The sequence below is a fragment of the Aaosphaeria arxii genome (genome assembly GCF_010015735.1).
Source record: "Aaosphaeria arxii CBS 175.79 unplaced genomic scaffold BU24scaffold_8, whole genome shotgun sequence".
Classification (NCBI taxonomy): Eukaryota; Fungi; Ascomycota; class Dothideomycetes; order Pleosporales; genus Aaosphaeria; species Aaosphaeria arxii.
This window is the reverse complement of record NW_022983481.1, coordinates 1,604,624-1,624,757: the sequence shown is the minus strand read 5'-3', so window position 1 is coordinate 1,624,757 and position 20,134 is coordinate 1,604,624. Positions and strand designations below refer to the sequence as shown.

The 20,134-nt window shown below is 51.5% G+C and overlaps 8 protein-coding genes across 8 annotated transcripts; 3 read left to right on the top strand and 5 right to left on the bottom strand.

Moving 5' to 3' along the window:
- Nucleotides 1-359: 359 nt before the first annotated feature.
- Nucleotides 360-1,450, top strand: BU24DRAFT_353543 (Ureohydrolase; the record flags this gene model as incomplete). Its single annotated transcript, XM_033523782.1, has 3 exons — nucleotides 360-446; nucleotides 508-1,091; nucleotides 1,147-1,450. 3 exons carry the CDS (start codon nucleotides 360-362, stop codon nucleotides 1,448-1,450), a joined length of 975 nt encoding a protein of 324 aa, XP_033380716.1.
- Nucleotides 1,451-1,945: 495 nt separating this feature from the next.
- BU24DRAFT_397487 (FAD/NAD(P)-binding domain-containing protein) lies at nucleotides 1,946-4,048 on the top strand. The gene is made up of 4 exons (XM_033525345.1): nucleotides 1,946-2,199; nucleotides 2,263-2,719; nucleotides 2,771-3,763; nucleotides 3,816-4,048. Exons 1-4 carry the CDS (start codon nucleotides 2,007-2,009, stop codon nucleotides 3,856-3,858), a joined length of 1,686 nt encoding a protein of 561 aa, XP_033380715.1. The 5' UTR covers nucleotides 1,946-2,006; the 3' UTR covers nucleotides 3,859-4,048.
- A 205-nt stretch (nucleotides 4,049-4,253) lies between these two features.
- On the top strand, nucleotides 4,254-5,878 carry BU24DRAFT_426259 (uncharacterized protein). Its single transcript, XM_033528925.1, has 3 exons — nucleotides 4,254-4,785; nucleotides 4,856-5,252; nucleotides 5,342-5,878. Exons 1-3 carry the CDS (start codon nucleotides 4,396-4,398, stop codon nucleotides 5,698-5,700), a joined length of 1,146 nt encoding a protein of 381 aa, XP_033380714.1. The 5' UTR covers nucleotides 4,254-4,395; the 3' UTR covers nucleotides 5,701-5,878.
- Nucleotides 5,789-7,056, bottom strand: BU24DRAFT_275905 (uncharacterized protein). The gene has a single exon (XM_033522644.1). It carries the CDS (start codon nucleotides 6,775-6,777, stop codon nucleotides 6,031-6,033), a length of 747 nt encoding a protein of 248 aa, XP_033380713.1. The 5' UTR covers nucleotides 6,778-7,056; the 3' UTR covers nucleotides 5,789-6,030.
- A 291-nt stretch (nucleotides 7,057-7,347) lies between these two features.
- BU24DRAFT_426256 (uncharacterized protein) lies at nucleotides 7,348-8,780 on the bottom strand. Its single transcript, XM_033528924.1, has 4 exons — nucleotides 8,295-8,780; nucleotides 8,112-8,176; nucleotides 7,976-8,018; nucleotides 7,348-7,781 (listed from the first exon to the last, which is right to left on the bottom strand). Exons 1-4 carry the CDS (start codon nucleotides 8,497-8,499, stop codon nucleotides 7,666-7,668), a joined length of 429 nt encoding a protein of 142 aa, XP_033380712.1. The 5' UTR covers nucleotides 8,500-8,780; the 3' UTR covers nucleotides 7,348-7,665.
- Nucleotides 8,781-9,652: 872 nt separating this feature from the next.
- BU24DRAFT_275777 (Rho GTPase activation protein) lies at nucleotides 9,653-12,621 on the bottom strand. Its single transcript, XM_033522642.1, has 5 exons — nucleotides 12,073-12,621; nucleotides 11,871-12,004; nucleotides 11,567-11,812; nucleotides 10,661-11,509; nucleotides 9,653-10,603 (listed from the first exon to the last, which is right to left on the bottom strand). Exons 1-5 carry the CDS (start codon nucleotides 12,275-12,277, stop codon nucleotides 9,698-9,700), a joined length of 2,340 nt encoding a protein of 779 aa, XP_033380711.1. The 5' UTR covers nucleotides 12,278-12,621; the 3' UTR covers nucleotides 9,653-9,697.
- Nucleotides 12,622-15,848: 3,227 nt separating this feature from the next.
- Nucleotides 15,849-16,393, bottom strand: BU24DRAFT_275755 (uncharacterized protein). Its single transcript, XM_033522641.1, has one exon. It carries the CDS (start codon nucleotides 16,295-16,297, stop codon nucleotides 15,980-15,982), a length of 318 nt encoding a protein of 105 aa, XP_033380710.1. The 5' UTR covers nucleotides 16,298-16,393; the 3' UTR covers nucleotides 15,849-15,979.
- On the bottom strand, nucleotides 16,394-18,457 carry BU24DRAFT_485773 (uncharacterized protein; the record flags this gene model as incomplete). Its single annotated transcript, XM_033533396.1, has 3 exons — nucleotides 16,394-17,137; nucleotides 17,197-17,563; nucleotides 18,224-18,457. 3 exons carry the CDS (start codon nucleotides 18,455-18,457, stop codon nucleotides 16,749-16,751), a joined length of 990 nt encoding a protein of 329 aa, XP_033380709.1. The 3' UTR covers nucleotides 16,394-16,748.
- Nucleotides 18,458-20,134: the final 1,677 nt, after the last annotated feature.

The window sequence follows — 20,134 nt, the reverse complement described above, 5'->3', positions numbered from 1 at the left end:
GGTCGCGACCGCTGCGAGAAACTACAAAAGCTGCTCATCCAGCCCACTCAATTTTGTTTCCGCAATTCCCTAATCTTCATCTTTGTCTTCCATCAACGCCCTCCGCTCAAAGCAACATCCATCATCCTCACAACACCCGCTTACATATATACCTATACTGGTATGTTGCCCTTGTTCTTGCACTGCCCTCCCTGACAGTCGCCTATCGCCTGGTCAGCCAGGTCATCTATTTGAGCCTGGCTTGTCATCCATAACGTAGCATGCACTCCATGCTTCACACTCTTCGTACGTCTTACTGACTTGCTTTATCAGAAGGTTGTGCGTTTTCGCATTGTGGAATTATTCTACAGATTCTCAACATGACTTCTGCCCCCTCCAAGCAGCCTAAATTCCTCCCGGCCCGCAATGAGCTGGGAGTTGTGGCCGTTGGATTCAGTGGCGGACAGGTATGTAATCTCGCATGAACTGCACCTCTCAGCGCGCATGTGGCTGACTGGTCCCGCATAGCCAAAAGCAGGCGTGGACGCTGCCCCAATGGCGCTGATTGAAGCCGGGCTCATCCAGCAGCTTGAGGAGGACCTCGAGTTCAAGGTCTCCTTTGACGGCCAAGTCCATTCATATTCCGAGATTTTGCCAGCAGACGACCCTCCATACCGCAACATGAAGAGGCCGAAGTTTGCCAGCGCTGTGACCCGAGAGGTCAGCGAACAGGTGTATAACTACGCTAAAGACGGCAAGCTCGTCCTAACATTAGGAGGTGATCACTCAATTGCCATTGGTACCATTTCTGGTACTGCAAGGGCTATTCGAGAGAGACTTGGTCGAGAAATGGCCGTCATCTGGGTAGATGCACACGCAGATATCAACACTCCCGAGACTTCAGACAGTGGAAACATCCACGGAATGCCTGTATCTTTCTTGACCGGATTAGCGACCGAGACCAGAGAGGATGTCTTCGGTTGGTTGCAAGATCATCATCGACTGAGCACAAAGAAACTCGTCTACATTGGCTTGCGGGACATCGACAAGGGAGAGAAGAAGATTCTCAAGGAACATGGAATCAAGGCATTCTCCATGCACGATATTGACAGGTTCGTTCACACTGCTTGTTCGACTGCGAACTACTCACTGACCTATCACCTACAGGCACGGCATTGGTAAAGTCATGGACATGGCTTTGGGCTGGATCGGAAGCGACACACCCATCCATCTCTCCTTCGACATTGATGCCCTCGACCCTATGTGGGCACCTAGCACGGGCACAGCTGTTCGAGGCGGTTTGACTTTGCGCGAGGGTGATTTCATTGCTGAGTGTGTTGCCGAGACCGGATCTCTGGTCGCTTTGGACCTCGTCGAAGTCAACCCCAGTCTCGACGAGCAAGGCGCCACGGACACAGTCAGAAGTGGACTTTCCATTATCAGGTGCAGTTTGGGCGATACCCTGCTATAATGCATACGCCACGTTACGTCGCGCATCGCTGTTTCAACACAGAGATACGCTTTAATGTTTTGGAACGGTTTTCTTTTGACTGTTTGATATGAATTCTAGGGACTGTAGCAACATGTTTTCTTAGAACTACTGAGGTCTAGACAAAGAATACTGTTAGGGTTCTGTTAAGATATTTCATTCAATGTTGATACCAATGATGACCTTAACTTTTTCCATTGCACCGATGTCAAGACGATCCACTTAAAGACACATACCATACCCACCAGATCATATATTCGGCATTGGAGATACAAAGGCAACGGAACTACGGGATTGCTGTCATCCGTACATCGGTGTTGTCGGAGCGTCCTAGCGTAGTCATTTGTTGACTTTTTTTTCGAAATCGCCGGGTCAGACTTTCGCAGTCCACACGTCATATGACAGTTCCTCCGAAGCCACCCGAACGTCGAGTAACAAAAACATCAAAACATGCAATGGCCAAATTTTCAATTGGAAAAGGAATTCCTTTCTGTGTGGATTTTATATTTCATACAATTTTGACAGGTCACACAACGATATGAAAACGATAACATGCATACCCTGTTTAGGCAGGTTCCCTGCAGCTTTCCATGAATCGGGTTCGCGCAGGATCACCTATGCCACTTCCTTATTAGCATCGCATGCATCGACATTGAAATCCCGACCACAACCACTGACGCTACAGCAAAGACGGCACATGACCGTAGATCAATTGGACTCTAACAAAGATGGTGAGTTCTCCAATTCTAACCTCTTGGCTGTAGTTCAGAAAACTGACAGGCAAAAAAATGTAGACCGTGAACGAGTCGTCATCTTGGGCAGTGGTTGGGGCGGGTACATGGTAGCTAGACAGCTTGATGCACGCAAATACCAGGCCGTCATTGTCTCTCCTCGATCTTACTTTGCATTCACGCCGCTGCTGGCTTCAACATCCGTGGGCACTCTCGAGTTCCGCACAGCGCTGGAGCCTCTTAGGAGTAAGCGTATTAAGGTCAAGTACTTGCAAGGGTTTGCGGACCAGATTGATTTCAGCAACAAGACAGTCACGATTGAAGAGTCGGTGGATGATCCTAGTGTGACGTTGGCGCCTGAGAAGGGCCAGCATGCGGGGGAGAGGAGAGAGCAACGGCCACAGGAGAGGATTGAGCAGGCGAAGACGGGGAGACTCTTCAATTTGACATATGACAAGCTCGTTATTGCTGTAGGATGCTATAGTCAAACGTTCGGCACACCAGGAGTGAGCGACCATGCGTAAGTACGTCCATAAGATTGATGGCAGACACATACTGAAGAAGTCGTAAGATTCTTTCTCAAAGATGTCGGTGATGCGAGAAGGATCCGCAACAGAATCCTAGCATGCTTCGAGGCCGCCGCCCTCCCGACCACATCTGACAAGATGAGAAGACAACTCCTGAACTTTGCCGTTATTGGCGGCGGGCCAACAGGCATAGAATTCTCCGCAGAGCTGCACGATATCATCAACGAAGACCTGGCTCGCATCTATCCAGAGCTTATTCCTTTCCACAAGATCACAGTCTATGATGTGGCGGACAAGGTCCTCCCCATGTTTGACGAGAAGCTAGCAAACTATGCGATGGACACCTTCAAGCGCGAAGGCATAGCCATCAAGACTAGGCACCATGTTGAAGAGCTGAGACCAGGGGCACCTGGCGAGAAAGTCGATTCGAAATCAAACGACCACGCCTGCTACACCCTGAAAGTGAAAGAGGAGGGAGAGATAGGCGTCGGGATGGTAGTCTGGAGTACTGGATTGATGCAGAACCCTTTCGTTGCTAAGACTCTTGCAAAAGAGTTGGATCCTTCACAAGGACGTCTTGGTTTGACCAGATTGGGATCAGACAGTGACGGCGCACTGCCGAAATCCTGGCATATTAAGAGGGATTGCAAGTCCGGCTCATTCTTGACCGATGATCGCCTTCAGCTGAAGGTACAGGCCTCTGGCGAGGGGGAGAAAAGGCCTGAAGCCACCCTTCAAGGTGTCTACGTCCTCGGCGACTGTGCAGTTACGGAGGGTAGCCGATATCCCGCGACTGCGCAGGTAGCTTCGCAGAAGGCGATCTGGCTGGCGAAGAGGCTTAACAAAGGTGACCTCGAGCAGTCCACATTCACCTGGAAGAATTTGGGTGTTATGGCTTATATCGGCAACTGGAAGGCACTGCTCCAGGGCGGAGAAGGTGGAGGCATATCTGGCCGTACGGCATGGCTGGTATGGCGCGGTGCCTACCTCACTAAGAGCGTGAGTGTAAGAAATAAGATTCTTATCCCGATATATTGGTAAGTACAATTTCGGACACAGGGAGCCTATCACCAAGCTAATTCGACTTAGGTTCATCAACTGGATATTCGGGCGAGACATCAGTCGGTTCTAGGTCGTCACTCTAGCGAAATGCTGGAACACATTGTAGGATATGTTTATATATGGAAGGGTTCAAGAGGCCACTTTAGATTTAGACCACCGGTAGGTATAATATTGGAAAAGCGTATTTGAATAGACTTTCGACTGGGCTTTGATATCATTTCAAGTTCCTCTCTGTGGTAGTACTTCACTGCCAGATCCACACCACTATGCGTTGGCCAATTGCCTGAGAACAACTAGTCAATCACTCACCCCCTTCGTCTCATCAATAATTTGCCCAAAAATATTCTTCGTACATTTCGTGATAAATTCATAAAGACCGCGACTCGAGACGCACGTGCGCACGTGTTTGTGCCCCATGCCCCGCAAGAACTCTGCATGGATCATCGCGACTCGAAAAGCAAACCCTCAGCTCTCAACAGACACACCAACGCGACACGACAGCTCCAACGACAATAACGACAATGACCTGAACGAAGCTCAATCTCAATCTCAATCTCACCCCCCTAATCTACACACCCACCCATCCAACCAATCCCCCGCCTAAACCATGTCTTCATCCCTCGTCTCCTCCGCGCCCACGATCGCGCCGCCTCCCCTCCCCTCAAACCCCATCACCGCCTCGCCGACAGCCCGCACGAAGCGGCTCTCCAAAGCCTCTCGCGCGCCCAATGCGCGACCTCTCGAGCCCAACGTCATCGAGGTCGGGTTCGGGAACCTGCTCGTGAGGCCGTGGTACCCGTCGTTCTACCCGGAGGAGCTGGTGGGCCGCTCGGTGGACAGGCTGTACGTGTGCCAGTGGTGCTTCAAGTACAGCAAGGTGCTGATGCCGTTCCTGGGCCACCTCAAGGTGTGCGAGTGCATGGCGAATCCGCCCGGCGAGAAGGTGTACGAGCAGGGGGGTTATAGTCTGTGGGAGGTGGATGGCGAGGAGTGCAAGGTGAGTTGCGGTCCTTTTTCTTCTTTTTAAATCGGCATGGAACAAGGGGCGCTGATTTGATTGTATGTAGTTGTACGCACAAAACCTCTCGCTGTTCGCGAAGCTCTTCCTAGACACCAAATCCGTCTTCTACGACGTCACGACGTTCCTATACTACGTCCTCGTCGCGCATGACCCATCGCCATCCATCACCCTCCCCGAAGGCCTACAGCACACGACGGTACCTCCAGCGACGACACAGGAAGACGGAGCACCACCAGCACCTAGCACAAGCGCGAGCGCACCCCCGAGGCCACCACACCAAGTCGTCGGCTTCTTCAGCAAGGAGAAGATGAGCTGGGACAACAACAACCTCGCCTGCATCCTCGTGTTCCCCCCGTGGCAGAAGCAAGGTCTAGGCCAGATCCTCATGGGCGCAAGCTACGAGATGAGCAAGCGGGAAGGCAGGCTCGGCGGACCCGAGAAACGTAAGTCGTATCCCCCAATCCAATCGTCTCAATCAAAACTCCATGCCTTTTTCTTCCTTGCGCACCTGGCTGACTTGACGTATCCGCAGCGCTCTCTGAACTCGGTCGTCGCGCCTACGTGCACTATTGGTCGCAGACGCTGGCGCGCGCGATCCTCGCTGCGCCTGCGAAGTCGAGACTCACGGTCGCGGCGCTGCGCGATGAGACGTTCATTGTTGCCGAGGATATTATCGCGACGCTGCAGGCCATGGACGTGCTGGAGCACCGGAGCCGCGGCGGGGCGGACGCGCTGATCAACAAGGCGAGGGTCAGGGAGTGGGTGGAGAGGTATGGTGTCGATTTGAGGTGTCCTGTCGATCCTGAGGGGTTTCTTAAGGAGTATGGGGACGAAGATGATGACGATGAAGGTGGTAGTGAGGAGGACGAGGAGGATCAGGGGGAGGAGTGATGGGCGTATGTCAAGTTTTTGTGTGTTTTCTTGGGGAGTCCTGGAGCAATATACCCACCAACTGCGGTCGATTGTTGGATTGAACTGAATCTAATTTCTTTGCATTTACGTTTTTCTCGATGATAATGTCATATTATAGTGCTCTCTCTTCTGAGTCGTGCCAGAAAAATAATTGCGGGGTATCATGAAATCCAAAAAGTACACCAATCCCTCCCTCTCCATATCAATGTCCATTTGATCATGAGTGAAATGATCATGATGAATCCAAAAGACGTATGCGCCGTACCTTCCATCTAGCTCCGCACATATCACTCTTCTCCAACTAGACACTCATGAGGCCTTCGAATCCGACTTCTTCCCATTCAAATACGCCACCACCTCCGCCGACCTCTCCAACCTCGCCCTCGTCTCCGGCAACCCCTTCTCCAGCCTCCCGAGCCCCTCGAGCGCCCTCTCCCAACTCCTCTCAACTTCATCCGCCCGCTTCAGCCCCTCCACCACCAGCCCATCCTCCGCGCTCACCGTCCCCGCAGCCCTCAACCTCTCCTCCCTCGCCACCCTCTCGCGCTCCAACTCCGCCTCAAACGAAACCCTATACCTCTCGGCCGCCAGCCCGGGCGTCTCCCTCCTGTGCGCGCTGATCTTGCTCACCAGCGCATCCCGCTTGACATTCAGGTCCGCCAGCCTGCTCCTCAGCTTCTCGTCGTACGGCTCGTACTCCTCCACCTCCACGCTGGCCGCCGGCTTCTCCTTCCCGCCATCTTCGTCTTCGGCCAGGGGCACCACGTCGTTCCCGTTAATCGAGATGTTGCGCCTCATGCCCTCGAGCACCTGCGCCACGAACTGGTTCACCAGCTCCTCCGTCTTGCGGCGCAGGTCGTCGGGCTCCGCGGACGGCGGATTGCTGCTGCTGCCGTCTGCTCCTGCTGTGGCGGTGGATGCATTTGCTGTGGTGGAGGATGGGACGGCGGGGAGGTGCAGGTCGAGTTTTTGGAGGGCCGCGTGCCGGATCTGGGATTGGAGGAAGGTGAGGTCTTGCGGGGATTGGAGTTCGATTTTGCGGTGCTCGGCGTCCATGGTTTTTTTTGGGGGTTGGGGTGCGGTGTGTGCGTCGAAGTTGTGCTTTTGATGTTGTCGTGTGTTGCGCGCCGAATATGGGTGAGGTTATTTCATGTACGGGTGCTCGGAGACGTAGATTTGCTAGAATGATTTGGGGTAGATTTTGCAGTATAATTGTTGAGAAATACCCTTTCACGGCGATTGGAGTCGGGATAAACTCGTAGAGTCGTATGCGCTTTGCGGTGCTATTGATTTGTCGTGTTGGTCGGTGTCTGCGTCGTTTGTTTTGATCGCGCGTTGAGTTGTGGAGCCCATGCCGCGGGAACTAAGAGCCAGCCCGCCATCACGTGATGAGAACACCTCTTATCGGAGTATCTTATCGGAGTATCTTATCGGAGTATCTTATCGGAGTATCTTATCGCGGGTATTTACGGGGGCTTGTACCTCTGCTTCACATGTCTGGTACACGTCAGGTCGCTGCTACGCTGATGGTAGAGTGGCAAATTATCAGAGTACAGACTCAGTGTGTGTTTGGTAGTAGTATTAGATTGCATAGAAAAGTGAAAGTTGTAGACAACAATAGGATAGCCTCTTCGCCATCATCCCGAGCGCATTTAGAAGCAGACAACTGGAAACGCCTTCAACTCCACCAACCCATGAATCCGTGATAGATGACGCCTATAACCCATAAAGCACCGTTCTTGCCCATTCATTACGCCGTCGTCAAAAAGCCATGTCCAAAGAGTGACAGGCTTGAAAAGAAGCTCCGGATTGTAAAGGTCCGCGTGAGAAGAAATGAAAGTTACGCCAGGGAATGCCGACGGCAGAGCCAGAGCCCATTCATGGCCCGAACCGTAGTCTACAGCGTCCGTGAGACGCTGTTCCGAATCATACGTGTGACATAGTTCATTGTGGGAAAATCTGTGCGACCTCTTCGTCACTCACAAATATATCTTGCACGGGGTCCTGCTTGCGCTCGAGCTCTTCGAAATGGACATCGGCGTACGACGGCAGGAAGATTTCTAAGACCGAGATCGTCAGCGAAACAGATCCTCTTGTTCAATATGCGTTTGTGACGTTTTGGGCGGATAGAGTTGACGCAAGCTCGGCCCCACTGCGGATACATGGTGCACGTCACTGGGTTCGAGACATGAAACAATACAAATTTGTGGAGCTTCTGTAGGGTTGTATATGTGCGGCAGTGCATGAAACGTACCCTGATTCCAGTGGAAGCCCTGTGATGCCTTGATACACGAGACCTGTGCCGTTGTGAGTCAAATGTACTGCAATGTATCGGGATTGAATGTGGATTGAACGATTCGGACGAAACGGGGCAGAGGCAGTGGCCGTACCAGTCTGGGGCTCTCGGAATTGCCGATATTGACGACAGTATACTCGGCTTCAGAGAAGGATGGCGCTGGTATAGGTTAGCAATCTCTTCTTCACGTCTCCAAGCGATCTGGCGAGGCAGCGATTTGGTCGGACCCAGCAACGTCGGCGACGAGGCCAGCGCAAAGTGGTAGGAATAGACATACACATCAGAGACGGCCTTCGGTTATGGACAGATGAATGGCGGGACGGAGGAGTGCTTGGAGAGGTAGACATGTTGCTTGAGTAGCTTCCGTATGCGAATGGGGAGTTGCTCGAGTTGGTCGTTGAGCTCGATGCAGCCGCGGTATACCGATTACTAGCACCGCCTTGCTTCTTCTTTCGCTGGGGGATAGCAATGGAGGAAGACATGCTGGAGGAGAGAGTAGGGTGTGAAGTGTATCGTCATGCACTATCGAAGAGGACGGAGGGCGAGAAGGTCGTGCATGAGAATGTGTTCGCAAGCGGGGTCTAGGATTGCGGAAAGTGAGGTTATCAATGGTACAAGTAGTAGGGTTGGGGGTTGCGAATGACTGTTCAACTCGGGAACCAATGAGGTCATGGAGTGGCCGCGGATGAGCCCCTTTCCCCCCTTCTCATATGCCCCCCATGTGAGCGTGTGACACCAGACCAGGTTGCAGCTATTACAATATGACACAAAGGGTACAGATTGCCCAATGACTAGTTGACATCTAGACATTTAGCGTACTGTATAAACACTAATTACTAGCAGCCTGCAGGCACCAGTTCACACTTCTCAAAGCGGCATCGCAGGAGGGGATGTGTATGGCTCAGATAAGCCTAGAAGAGACTCGGATACGGGCGGCCTATGCGTAGATTTCTTGAACCAGGCCAGCAGGTTCAGGACTATGGTACTGCATCCACTTCATGGCTTCGTCGATTGGTGGATTGAATTGCCTTAAAACTTTCCATTTATTAACTCAGTCAAAGCCTACCGCGGGATAAAGTAGTTGGATAATCGTACATTGGGATATCGTGTGAAAAGCACTCCGTGAGAAGGAAAATGAACAAATGAAACGCTCCACTCGGCCCTGCCGGTATAAGGACAGCAAATGCTAACAATGAGCTTCTCCTTCCACAACCAAACCCCCATTACAGATCAAAGCGATGCCCAATCCCTCAATCAGGGCAACGTTCATATTAAAAGGAAGGTTGAGAAGAGAACAACGCAAATGACAGGGCATAACAGGACAAATCATAGCAAGTCGCGATAACAGGCCAAAATATCAGTGCTAGGTATGCGGGTTGTTATCAAGGTGGAAATGTTAGCGTGGAGATTTCGATGCGAGCGAACTCCCTGGCCCGACATGTGTCCATCAAGGTCCCATCAACCTCCATCGCACACCCAACCTCGGTGTCCTTAAGACCAGAAAGTGATAGCAACCGGCAAACTCCCAACTCCTCGGCTTTCGGTCATTGCGTGATAGATCGGTACAAAATCTTCGTGTATCAGAGATAAAGACTGTCTCCGCCGGGTAGAACACGGTACCAGGCGAATGTAATGGAAAATGGGGTATCATAAGCTTCATTACCAAAGTTGAGGCCTTGCCTACCATCCCTTTTTCCGAGCGAATCTCTTGTTGAGAAGAACGAGTACCTTCGAGACATTGAACTGAACGTATTCCAGATCTAGATCTTCCTGGTTGTCCTTTTGCATCTCAAGCAGATCGTCCAGTTTAAGGTCGAGCTCAAGCAAGCCGCGGTTGCGACCCTTGTAGTGTAACGAGATGACGAACGTTCCAGGTAACGGACTAGTGAAGTTGAAATAGATATTTGCTCTCCGATTCTCTGGGACGTTGCTTTTCTGGATGACGCCCTCCTTCTCGAGCTGTTGATGTGTAAATTTGTAAGGTCCGAGGACTTGGTGTTTCTGTTGCTTCCTTGTCTTGCCCTCGGATTGACTTCGGACGTTGTGCAGGTAAGACTTGTACGTTTCAAGCTGCCCGACAAGGTAGGCATTGTGGTCGCGAATTGTGCGGAATACTTCTTCGAGTTTTCGGGTTTCTTCAACCACCTTGTCCTTCATAGAACCCAAGTGCACAAGCTCCTGCTCGACCTCGTCTCGGAGTAGGGAAAACGAATCTTCCTTGTCGATGACGCCAAGCTCTTGCAATTGACTGAGCAATTCCATACTACGGATGCCCTTCTTCACCATGACAGAGTCATTCTTCGTCGTAGCGGCCGCCTCGGCAATTCGGTCCAGCCTCAAGGGGCGTCGCGTGATGGAAGTGTTTGGTGGTAAAGATCGCAAAATCATCACAAATGTAGACTTTGCCTCCATGAAGAAGATTTCCTCCTGCGTAATGTCGAGGGCCGCGGTGAAATCATCTAGAGACGTTTCCCATTTGCTGAAGAGTGGTAGGTTGATCGCTCGGTTCTCCTTTCGCGGCAACTGGGCAGGTGCGGGGCCGAGTTCTTGCAGAATCACGCCGAGATGGGAGGTATCGTCCTTCGCCTATAATGATATTAGATCGATATTGATAATATGCCAATGAGGTTAGAATAGACTTACGAGTTCAGTGGCATGCTTATCAAGCAATGCATGAGTGGCGTACACCTCGTTGAGTGTGATGGACAGTTCGAGGTCTCGTTTGGAAAGGGCAACATAGTTGTCCATCTCCAGAGTCTCGTAGAAATCCTGCACTTCACAGAGATCGAGTAGGAACTTATTGATGCGCTCCTTGTTCTGCTGAATGAACGGCTGAAGCTTAACCATGTAGGGCTCCTTTGCATAGGACGGCTTGTTGGCCAAGTTCTGCAGCATCTTTGCGACATAGGTGAGCGTGCGCTTTGGGTTTTCGGCTGGAGTGGCGTCGATGAGCATGTAGGACCTCGGCGTAACGATGGCGGGATTGATGAAGCGAAGGAAAAAGAACCCTCCGATCAAAGTACAGATGGTCTGGTCCTGGGCATCAGGATACTTGCGCTTCGACAAGCTGCGAATCTGTTTGCAGATCCATCGAATGCCGTAGGGCGTCTCCTCCAAACCGTTGATGATGGTTGTCAGGAAGTTGTTTGCAATCTCCATGAGCATCGTCAATCGAGGAGCAATGATCTGCTGAACGGTGACGTTCTCTGCGGCTTGTTCTGCCGTGACGCCCTTGGGCAAGTTGGGGGGTAATTGGCCCTCCTTATCTTCGATCTCGGCCACCATCTTCTCGTAAACCTTCAGAGGATTAATCTCCAGATCCAGGTCCCTCAATTCGATCAAGGAGTTAATGCTGTCTGCGAGAACAACCTTCAGGTAACTCTGACCGGGACCTCGGCGGGTGTATGTGGTCATCATTCGCGAAACCGGGGTGTTGGCGCGGAGCAAGGAGCTGTAGTCGGGTGTGTTATCGAACTGGTATGTGAGGACAGACTAGCGCAGATGGTCAGTTACTGTACGTCGATAAGGGTCCAAAAGGATGAGGCGTACCTGAAACATGGTGAGGAGCAAATGCTCTTCTCTGCTCTCGTACTGGTTACCATAGATGGTGAACATGACGGTTTGCAGGAGCGCGTCAATCTCAGCCATGGAGACGAGACGACAGAGGTGGGCAATGTGTCTTGGTTCCGACTGCAAAAGGAAGAGCAGGTTTCCATATTTTTGCGTCTTCTCGTCGTTGGGAAAGAACCCCTCCTGTAATTCGCCCTCTTCCAAATGGCTCGCGACCTCGTTTTGCTATATCATTTGTTAGCGTGTTTGTTCGTATACCGACCATGGGGCATGCTCAAATTACCTCTTCCAAAGCCATACGGTTCTGAATTAGTAGAGCGATTCGGGAGTCGAGGTAGCGGACATCCTTTTCGAGGACGAAGTTCTTCTTTGATTGAGAAGAGATCTTGGATTTGAGTTCGCGCAAAGTTTTCTGGGCTGTATGATTATGATAACGTTAGCCAACCGTCATGTTGATCACTCAGAGGGGTTTGGGTCTGGCTCACCTCGAGCTAGATCATCTTCAATTTCCAAATCCTTATCCTTGGCGGACATGGACAGGTATAGAGCGGTGACCGAGTATCGTTTCGACTGGCGTACGGATCGAGAGCCATCGTGAGAAGACATTGTGTTCTGTCGCGAGACGGGGATGAAGGAGGAGGAAGAGGAGGTCGACGCTCGCGACGGAGCGTGAAGCATGGAGACGGCCATGGGAGGCGAGGGAGTGGAAGAGACGAGGAACAGCGAGCAGGCAGTGGTTGAATCGGCGTAGGAGTAGGAGATGGGTTTAGTAGTGGTACTTGGAATGCTGTCGCACAAGCAGCGATGCAACGGGATGGATCGTAGGGCGATGAGACCGACAAAGAAGGCGGAGGGTCGCGGGGGTATTCAGGTACGTGTGCGACGCCAGCTAGAGCAGGCCACGGCCGTCGCCGTTACCAGTGGCTTTGTTGTTTCTCGGAGAATGGAGAAGAGGCGGTGGAGAGTCGCGATGGAAGGCGTGGTAGAAGGCGCGACGTGATGGTGGTGAGGTGGAGGTGGAGGTGTGGTAGGTGACTTTCTTTGTGCGAGTGCAAAGACGAGGCCCGGGAGCGTTCCTGGATCGAGGGGCAAAATAGTGGTTCGCTCAGCGACGGTTCGCGAACGATGCAAGAATGGCGAAGATGAGTGACGCGCGAGCCAGCGGCATTCCAGAATGGCCACGGAGGAACGCTTTACAAAGAGGGATGAGACGGGAGATAGAGTCGAGGACTGGTGGACTGTGCTTAAAGATTTGGGGTGCGAAGGCCACCAGGTCTGAGAAGATCGAGGGTGGTGGTGGTGGTGGTGGTGGTGGAGGAAGAGAGGGAGAAGAGGAAGAAGAAGTAATAGGAGTGGGTGAAGAGTACGCAGTAGAGTAGTTAATGTAAGTAGATACTGCGAATAAGAGGTCTTAGCAGTAATAGTGGAAAGGATGGAAGGAAGGTTAGGGTTAGATTATTAGGTGGGTAAGGCTGTGGAATAGGTAGGGCGCGAGGAGCGGGACGAGTGGGAGGGAGCAATGCAATGCAAAGCGACGCAAAAGCGATCGAAGCCAAAGCCAGAGCCGAAGAGAAGAAGTGGAGTGGAGCAGAGAGTAGTGGGCTATTGTGTGTGTATGTATAAAGGACTGTGCTGTGTGTACGGCGGAGGTATGTTGGGTTAGGTATGGGGAGTAAACTCAGTACACACAGTAAAGCAAACCATCACAGTGTAATGACCAAAGGAGTCTGGTGCAAGAATAGCAGCTATCTAGTCATCTAGTGGTTGGTTCGCCTGGATATTGCTTAGTCGATCGGTGGGGAGGGGGGGCAGACGAAGAGGCAAAGAAGAGGGAGACGGCGTTTCAGGATGATTATCATGGTTTTACTCCGTACATCTGAGGGTGATTGCAGTGACAGCAATAGTAATACCAGAAACACAAGAATCAGATGGTACGTATGTCCTTGTGAGAGCCTACAGGTAGATTGTAATGGGCAACAAACAAGTAATTAAGAAGTGTCTTTAGTGACACTGGCCCTGTGCCCAAGTACTCGTAGATTCTCAGGCACGGTAGGGTAGGTTTCAATTAATTGCTGTGCAGGTTTGCATAGGTACTCGTGGTTAGACAGCAGATAGACACAGACTACTCCGTACAGTAGACACCTTGTTTTGATAATGTCGATACCACTGTCTGTGTTTAATCAATTGAATGGAATACACAGTCAGTTAACCAGAAGGCAGAGGGGAAGAAAGAGTACTCAATACACGGTGACACGGTTACACAGTTACAGTAGAGGAGAGGAGATGGCATGGCAAGGGAAGAGGAGAGGGGAAAGGAGGGGGGGACGGCGGGTTGAATGAAAGACGTGATTGGTCGGATTGGGGAATGTACACACTCGTCAAGGTGTGGGTTGCGCGGTGTGGGTACGGGTTATGACTGACTAGGTTTAGCTCCGGCTAGTCGCAGGTCGTCGCTTGTTAGTAGTCAGGGGGAAGAAAGACACGAGGACGAACAAAATCATGTTCACGTTGATCAGGACAAAGAACATCGGATTTAAGACAACTTACAAATTACCTTTGTGTGAGCGTGAACTGAAACTAGTTCAACATAGAAAAGCTAGAGGAGAACTATCAAAAGGCAGAGGAAGATGATCTCGGCGGTATGAAGATCATTGCTCACCAATTCCAATTCCAATTCGAGCTCCAGTTACCTATCGGACTCGACTTGCAGTTACTACAGATATTCCTACTGGACAGTGGACACCACCAGCTACTATTGCTTCACGGCAGCTCCGAGTACACCTACCAACAGGCCATGAAAACTGGTGCGGAGTGTTAGGCGAGTGTCAGTCATGGGCACTGACGAATGCCTGAAGCGGACAAGCGCTGGTCGAGGGTCGACGTCTCGTCTGAAACGGAGCAGAAAGGGGCTCGGGCAGGAAAGGCCACCCCACCCTAACTGCCCTAACCTAAACCTAACCAACACCCTGACACCCTTCCATCATCCTCCATCATCATCATCATCGTCATCCTACGGTGGAGTGCATGTAGGCACACATTACAGTCAGAGACAATGCCTATGAAGACAGGACCAATCACACTAGTCGATTACAGCCTGTGCTCTCTGTTGCTACAATAGAGTAGTGTTCGAGGATACACACATCTACACAATAACGCCATACGCCCACCATGCGCCATCGGCCTACACAGTACAAGTACAACCCATCCACTGAATCCTTGCAGCCCTGCCCGAGGTGAACCGTGAACAACTACAACAAACTAGATGAAGTAGACTCTTGTCACTCTTTCTTCATTTACACAATATCGATGACGATGATCAAACGTCACTCACGATTCAGAACTCATCACACCACCACTCCACTACCGACCTGAACACTTTGAGCCATTATTGCCGTCTTGAGTCTTGACTACTTTGTACACAGTAACCAGGTAGTATTATCAGTTTACCACAGCACAGCCCTCGCTAGATCCCTCCGTAATCCCGAATCTCCTTGCGCTACAACCACAGGAATCCAACACTGCGCTTACTGTGTACAGTTACTTGTACCTGTACTTGTGCTTAGTACGGAGCAGAACCATCAATCGTAAACGTGCAACCGAATCTCAGGTACATACTAATAAAGGACTTGTACAGGCACTCGGCCTAGCGTAGGAAGAAAGAAAATCGAATGATTGCGAGTGTTGCGACGGGGTGGAACTAGCACATTGGATATCTCTTGGCAGGTACCATTCCGACCTCTACTAACTTAATTCCCATCAATACGGCATTGCCGAATTTCGTTTCATTCTTCAATCGGTGCTATCGCCCGCCCATCTGAAACTCTAAATAAATCATTATGAATTACTCCGTACATAGGTACATACAATCTCTTGAATAACAAATGCAATCTGTGCGCGAAACAGTGACGGCCATCATACAACAAAATATGCCACCGGATTCCTCGGTCAGCGGATCAACTTCGCCAAACATTCCCTTCTTCCCCTTCGTCTCCTCCGCCGCTGGATTAAGATACTTTACTACCGCTTCGGAGCTATATCCGCTAGACCATAGCAAAAGACCCGGACCCGCATTAGGAAATCGAATGCTGAAAAAACCCTTGACCCACGACGGCTTGGTTCCACCTCTCTAAGCAACCCGCTAAGAGAACCCGCACACGAACACATGATCATGACGGCCTACTTACCCAGCCACGACGCTCGTGCTCATGGTCGAGCTCAATATCCAAGCCCATACTCATACTCATACTCATATCCATACTCATAACTTCGTTCCCGAGCCGCCGGAACGCCAATGAAAGATTCCACATCAATCAACCGCTACGCTATGCACGAGTAAGACAGGATAAGACGCCCTGGAGTCCCGGACATCCAACAGAAACAACTGCTGCCCGCCTATCTTCCCATAAGCGATGGCATGCACAGGCCCAGCCTTCGTGTCCGTGCGTAGGCGATCCCCATAGCGGTGCGCCTATCTCGTATTGTCTGTATGTATTTGTGAAAAAGGAAAAGAAAAAAAAGAGAGACAGCCCATGTCATGCGCGTGCGCGCGCGCACGCCCGCGCCCAGCAACTGAGGAGAAATCGCAAGCCTCCGCAGTTTTGCGAGCGAGCGAACGGACAAATTCGAAGGAGCGAACGAACGAACCGGCCGAGCGAACGAGCGAGCAAAACGAGAGGCCGAGCGAGTGAACGAACGAACGATTGAACCCATGATCGAGTCAGTGGACCACCGCCGCAAGGACCGTCATGATCCCGAAATAGCTACATCGCGTGTTAGTCGTCTCTGGAAAAGAAGAGCCAATGCCGTATGGGACCTGAAAGCCGCCATGAGCGCCATCAAATCCTCCAAATGAGTGTTCCATGACATGCATGCAGCATTTGTACCGAAACAATATTCGCTGACATGGGGGAAGGAGCGGGCACTAACAACAATGCTGTTTGTGCTGCGTGCAAAGACAATTGCGCCCGGCCGTCTTTGTTCTCCCCTGGCCGTGGCGCCACGGCGGTGGTGGACCCTTTCCGACGTGCAGGCTCCCCTGCACCCCGCAAAGACTACTTGCGTTTGTTTTGTTTGAACGCCGTCCTCTCACACGAGGGGAGACCATGCCGTATAAGGTTCCCAGGGCTTTTTCTCCACAAAGTAAATATGAGAAAGTGTAAACTTACCATGATCCACACATGACCCATTCCCTCGCCGTCATGAAGTCCTTCAGCTCCGTCGTCATTACGATCTTGACCTCCACTGCAGCAATCATCGCGATGACGAACAACCGCCCGAGCAGTCCGGGCACAATGGCGAATGCCATGAGCGGGAGGACGAGAATCAGCGGGAGGTAGATGGCCTGCGATTGCTGCGGCAGGCCGCCGATGATCAACGACCTCGATTCTCTCCGCGGAATCGCTACGAGGTCGTTCTTGCGTTTGAGGAATTGGGCTTCAGGGCCTTCGATCGGTGTTCGCTGCTCCATCCACTTCTGGTAGGTTTGGATGTCTCCGGCTTTGGCTGGGCCAAGGTCTTTGATCATGTTACTGTACGATGATAGTGCTTGGTCTGTTCGGGTGGTAAGTGTTGTTTCGTGTACTTGTAATTGGATAAAGCATGTTACATACTGTACTGATTCAATTTCATAAACACCTTGCCCAGGACCTCCGTCCTTCGGAAGTGTAGGTCATTGCCATATCGGGCATCTCTGCGTCTGGACGCGGGCTGGAAGCGACCGTATTCGTCTCGGGGAGAGGCATGTGCAATGCACTCGTCGAGGTAGCGCAGCTCCTCCTCCAGCTCGGAAATCTCGTCTTGCAGATGCAAGAGGACGCGGTGGTTCAGTTGCTCGAACTTGCGGTACATGGGCACGATGCCTTGGTGGGTACCGACAGTGCCGGTGGCGTTCGCAGATCCAGCCAGCTTGTCCGCCATCAACTCGTATCCTGTCAGTGTGCTCTTGGGTTCTTTGGAAACCCGGGGCTGTATCTGGTACTGATGTGGGTTTAGTGCGTCTGCCGGTGGCTGCATTGGTGAGCGAGCGGTTAATGCCATATGCTGGCCAGCTGACCATGGCGAAGCTGGTGCTTGCCTTGGAGATGCATAATCTATGGCAGCTGGTGCTGGTTGTACATGCAGCCAGGCTGGTGTTGGTACTGGTGCTGGTGCTGGTGCTGGCGCTGGCGCTGGCGCTGGCGCTGTATATCCGTGATAGCTCGGCTGTGAAGAAGCCTCACTATAAAGGCTGGGGTTATAGTACGGCATCTGGTTTTGTACGCTGGGACTACTGTAGGCTGCTGCATGAGGCACCGGTGGCGGTGGAGGACCTCGCAGTAAATGCTCTCTGCGTTCACGTTCCTGGTTTCTCATCCGTGTGGAGTGGTGGTCCTGGGCGGGAGGTGGAACAGCTACTGCGGATGCGGCAGGGCTGGCTCTCTCTAAGGCGAAGTTGTTGTGATATTCATGATTCTTTTGAGTAGCATGTGGATGACTTGCGCCTGAACGCTCGTCCTCCGAATCTTGATCTTCCGATCCCTCTGATTCCTCTTCTTCTTCGTTGTCCTCTGATTCCTCTTCTTCCTCCTCGTCTTCGACAACATATGCGTTGAGGTTCCCAGGCAGTCGATTCGCACTGGTTGGACTGCACTCGCGAACTGATAATTCTGAGCCGCTGTGTTCTGAGCCTTTCTCGTCTGGTCTTTGGTATGTTCTCGTCGATGCAGGCGAAGTCAGTGGCGAATCGACATTCTGGTCCTCATGATTCGATGTCCCGGCCTCATGATTTCCTTGGCCAGAAGATGTCGAGTCGGCCGAAGACGAAGATGGAGATCTTTCTTTAGGTTGTTGTTTCTTGGTAGACTGTGCAGTCCTACGGCGTTGCTTACCCATCAGGAGTTCAAGTGGCTGCCCAGCTGACGTGGACAGATTCTCACGATCACCTTGAATAGAATTTCGACGATACCCGGTAGTGGGCTGCGAGTCCTCCAGATCGGGGCGTCGGCGAGTTCTATGTTTTCGATGTTTAGATGGAAGAGACGAAGTAACGCTTCTCAAGTCATTAAAGTCTTCACGGCTCACTGGTCTATGTCGGCGATAAACGTCTCTCGTGGAAATAGAGCTACCCTGGGCAGAGGTTTCGACTTGCGGCGTGAGGCCCGATCTTGTGAGATATACAGAGGATTCCGATGAGGGAGTCAGTTTCTCGCTCTGGTGCTGCGAAGCAAAACTATGTCTATGTTTCCGGTGTCGTGAACTTAAAAGAGAATCATCGGCCACTCTATGCCTGGTACTCGTGGTCGAAAGCTCATCTGTAGGCGTCGCAGGCTGCTTATGCCTTTTTCGGATGTGTGATACCTTATCTTGGATGATTCGGTTGGGTTGCGGGGGAGATCTAGTGCGGACCTTCTGGTCGACTCTGCTCGAGGGCGCAGGACCCGTGACTGACCTCGAATGCAAAGAGCGCGGATCGGGCCAGGTATTGTCTGACGAACATGAACTCTTAAGTATGTGACCAGCAGCGGATCTCAATTGCAAGTTTTCCTTTGCGACACTTCTGCATGCTGTAGGTGAACTTGATAAATCCTCGTCCTCTCCAAAGGCTGTTGGATAAGCGGAAGGAACAAGAGAGGAATATTCAATAGCAGGGGGAGTGGGACGAGGTATATGCCTGTGCCCAGAAGATCCGGTGCGTGAGTGACGATTATGCGGTCGTACAGAGCTGCTCTTCCTCAGAGGTGAGGGGGGTGACTGGAGACAAAGGGTTCAGGTGTCAGCGTGGCGGCCCAGCGCAGTTCTTACACAGGGTATATGGCGAGTCGAGGTGAACCCAATCTACTTTTTCTACTCACCATGCTACGTGTACATGTAAGGTTGATCCTTGCATGGGTCGCAATTAATGTCGATAGGCTTTAATGGCCTTGGACTGGCGACGTGGGCCAGGGCTGCGCAAAAAAGCACGAGCAATGAATGGAACGAGCGCTTTTTGGGTGGCGCACAGTGCGAATGCTCGCATGCTGTTGGAGGCAAGGAAGCGAGCGAACAGGAAGAAGAATTGCTGGCCTTGAATGATTGATTCCAGGCGAGGCTTGACGGGCATTGGTGGTGGCAGCAGTCCTATAAACCAGAACAGGGTTCAGCCTACAACCGGGTGCAAAGGGAATATATACATACATCTAACGCGGAAGCGTCATGAGGTGTACTTAAACAATCGGACTGTCGGAACCTCACCGCCTTAGGAATCCATCATCGTAGGTTTATGTACGAAAGAAGAATTGATCAAACGATAATATTAGTCGGTAATGTAGGTACGGGGCCGGGGTAAGCCACTGCACTATGCTACTTCCTATGCAAGCGTATAACCCAATGTCAATCCCAATTGCACTTCCAGGCATGCTCTATGCCAGCAAATATGAGACAGCGAGGATTTGAGAAGTTAAGTCGTTGATTTGGACCGTTGAACTCTTGCTCCCATTATCTTAACTATATATGTAACTTTTGAGACCCATCACACCATTGGAGGCCCATCCGAGCCACGAAGTGATGCATGCTCACCGCTCCGAACATACA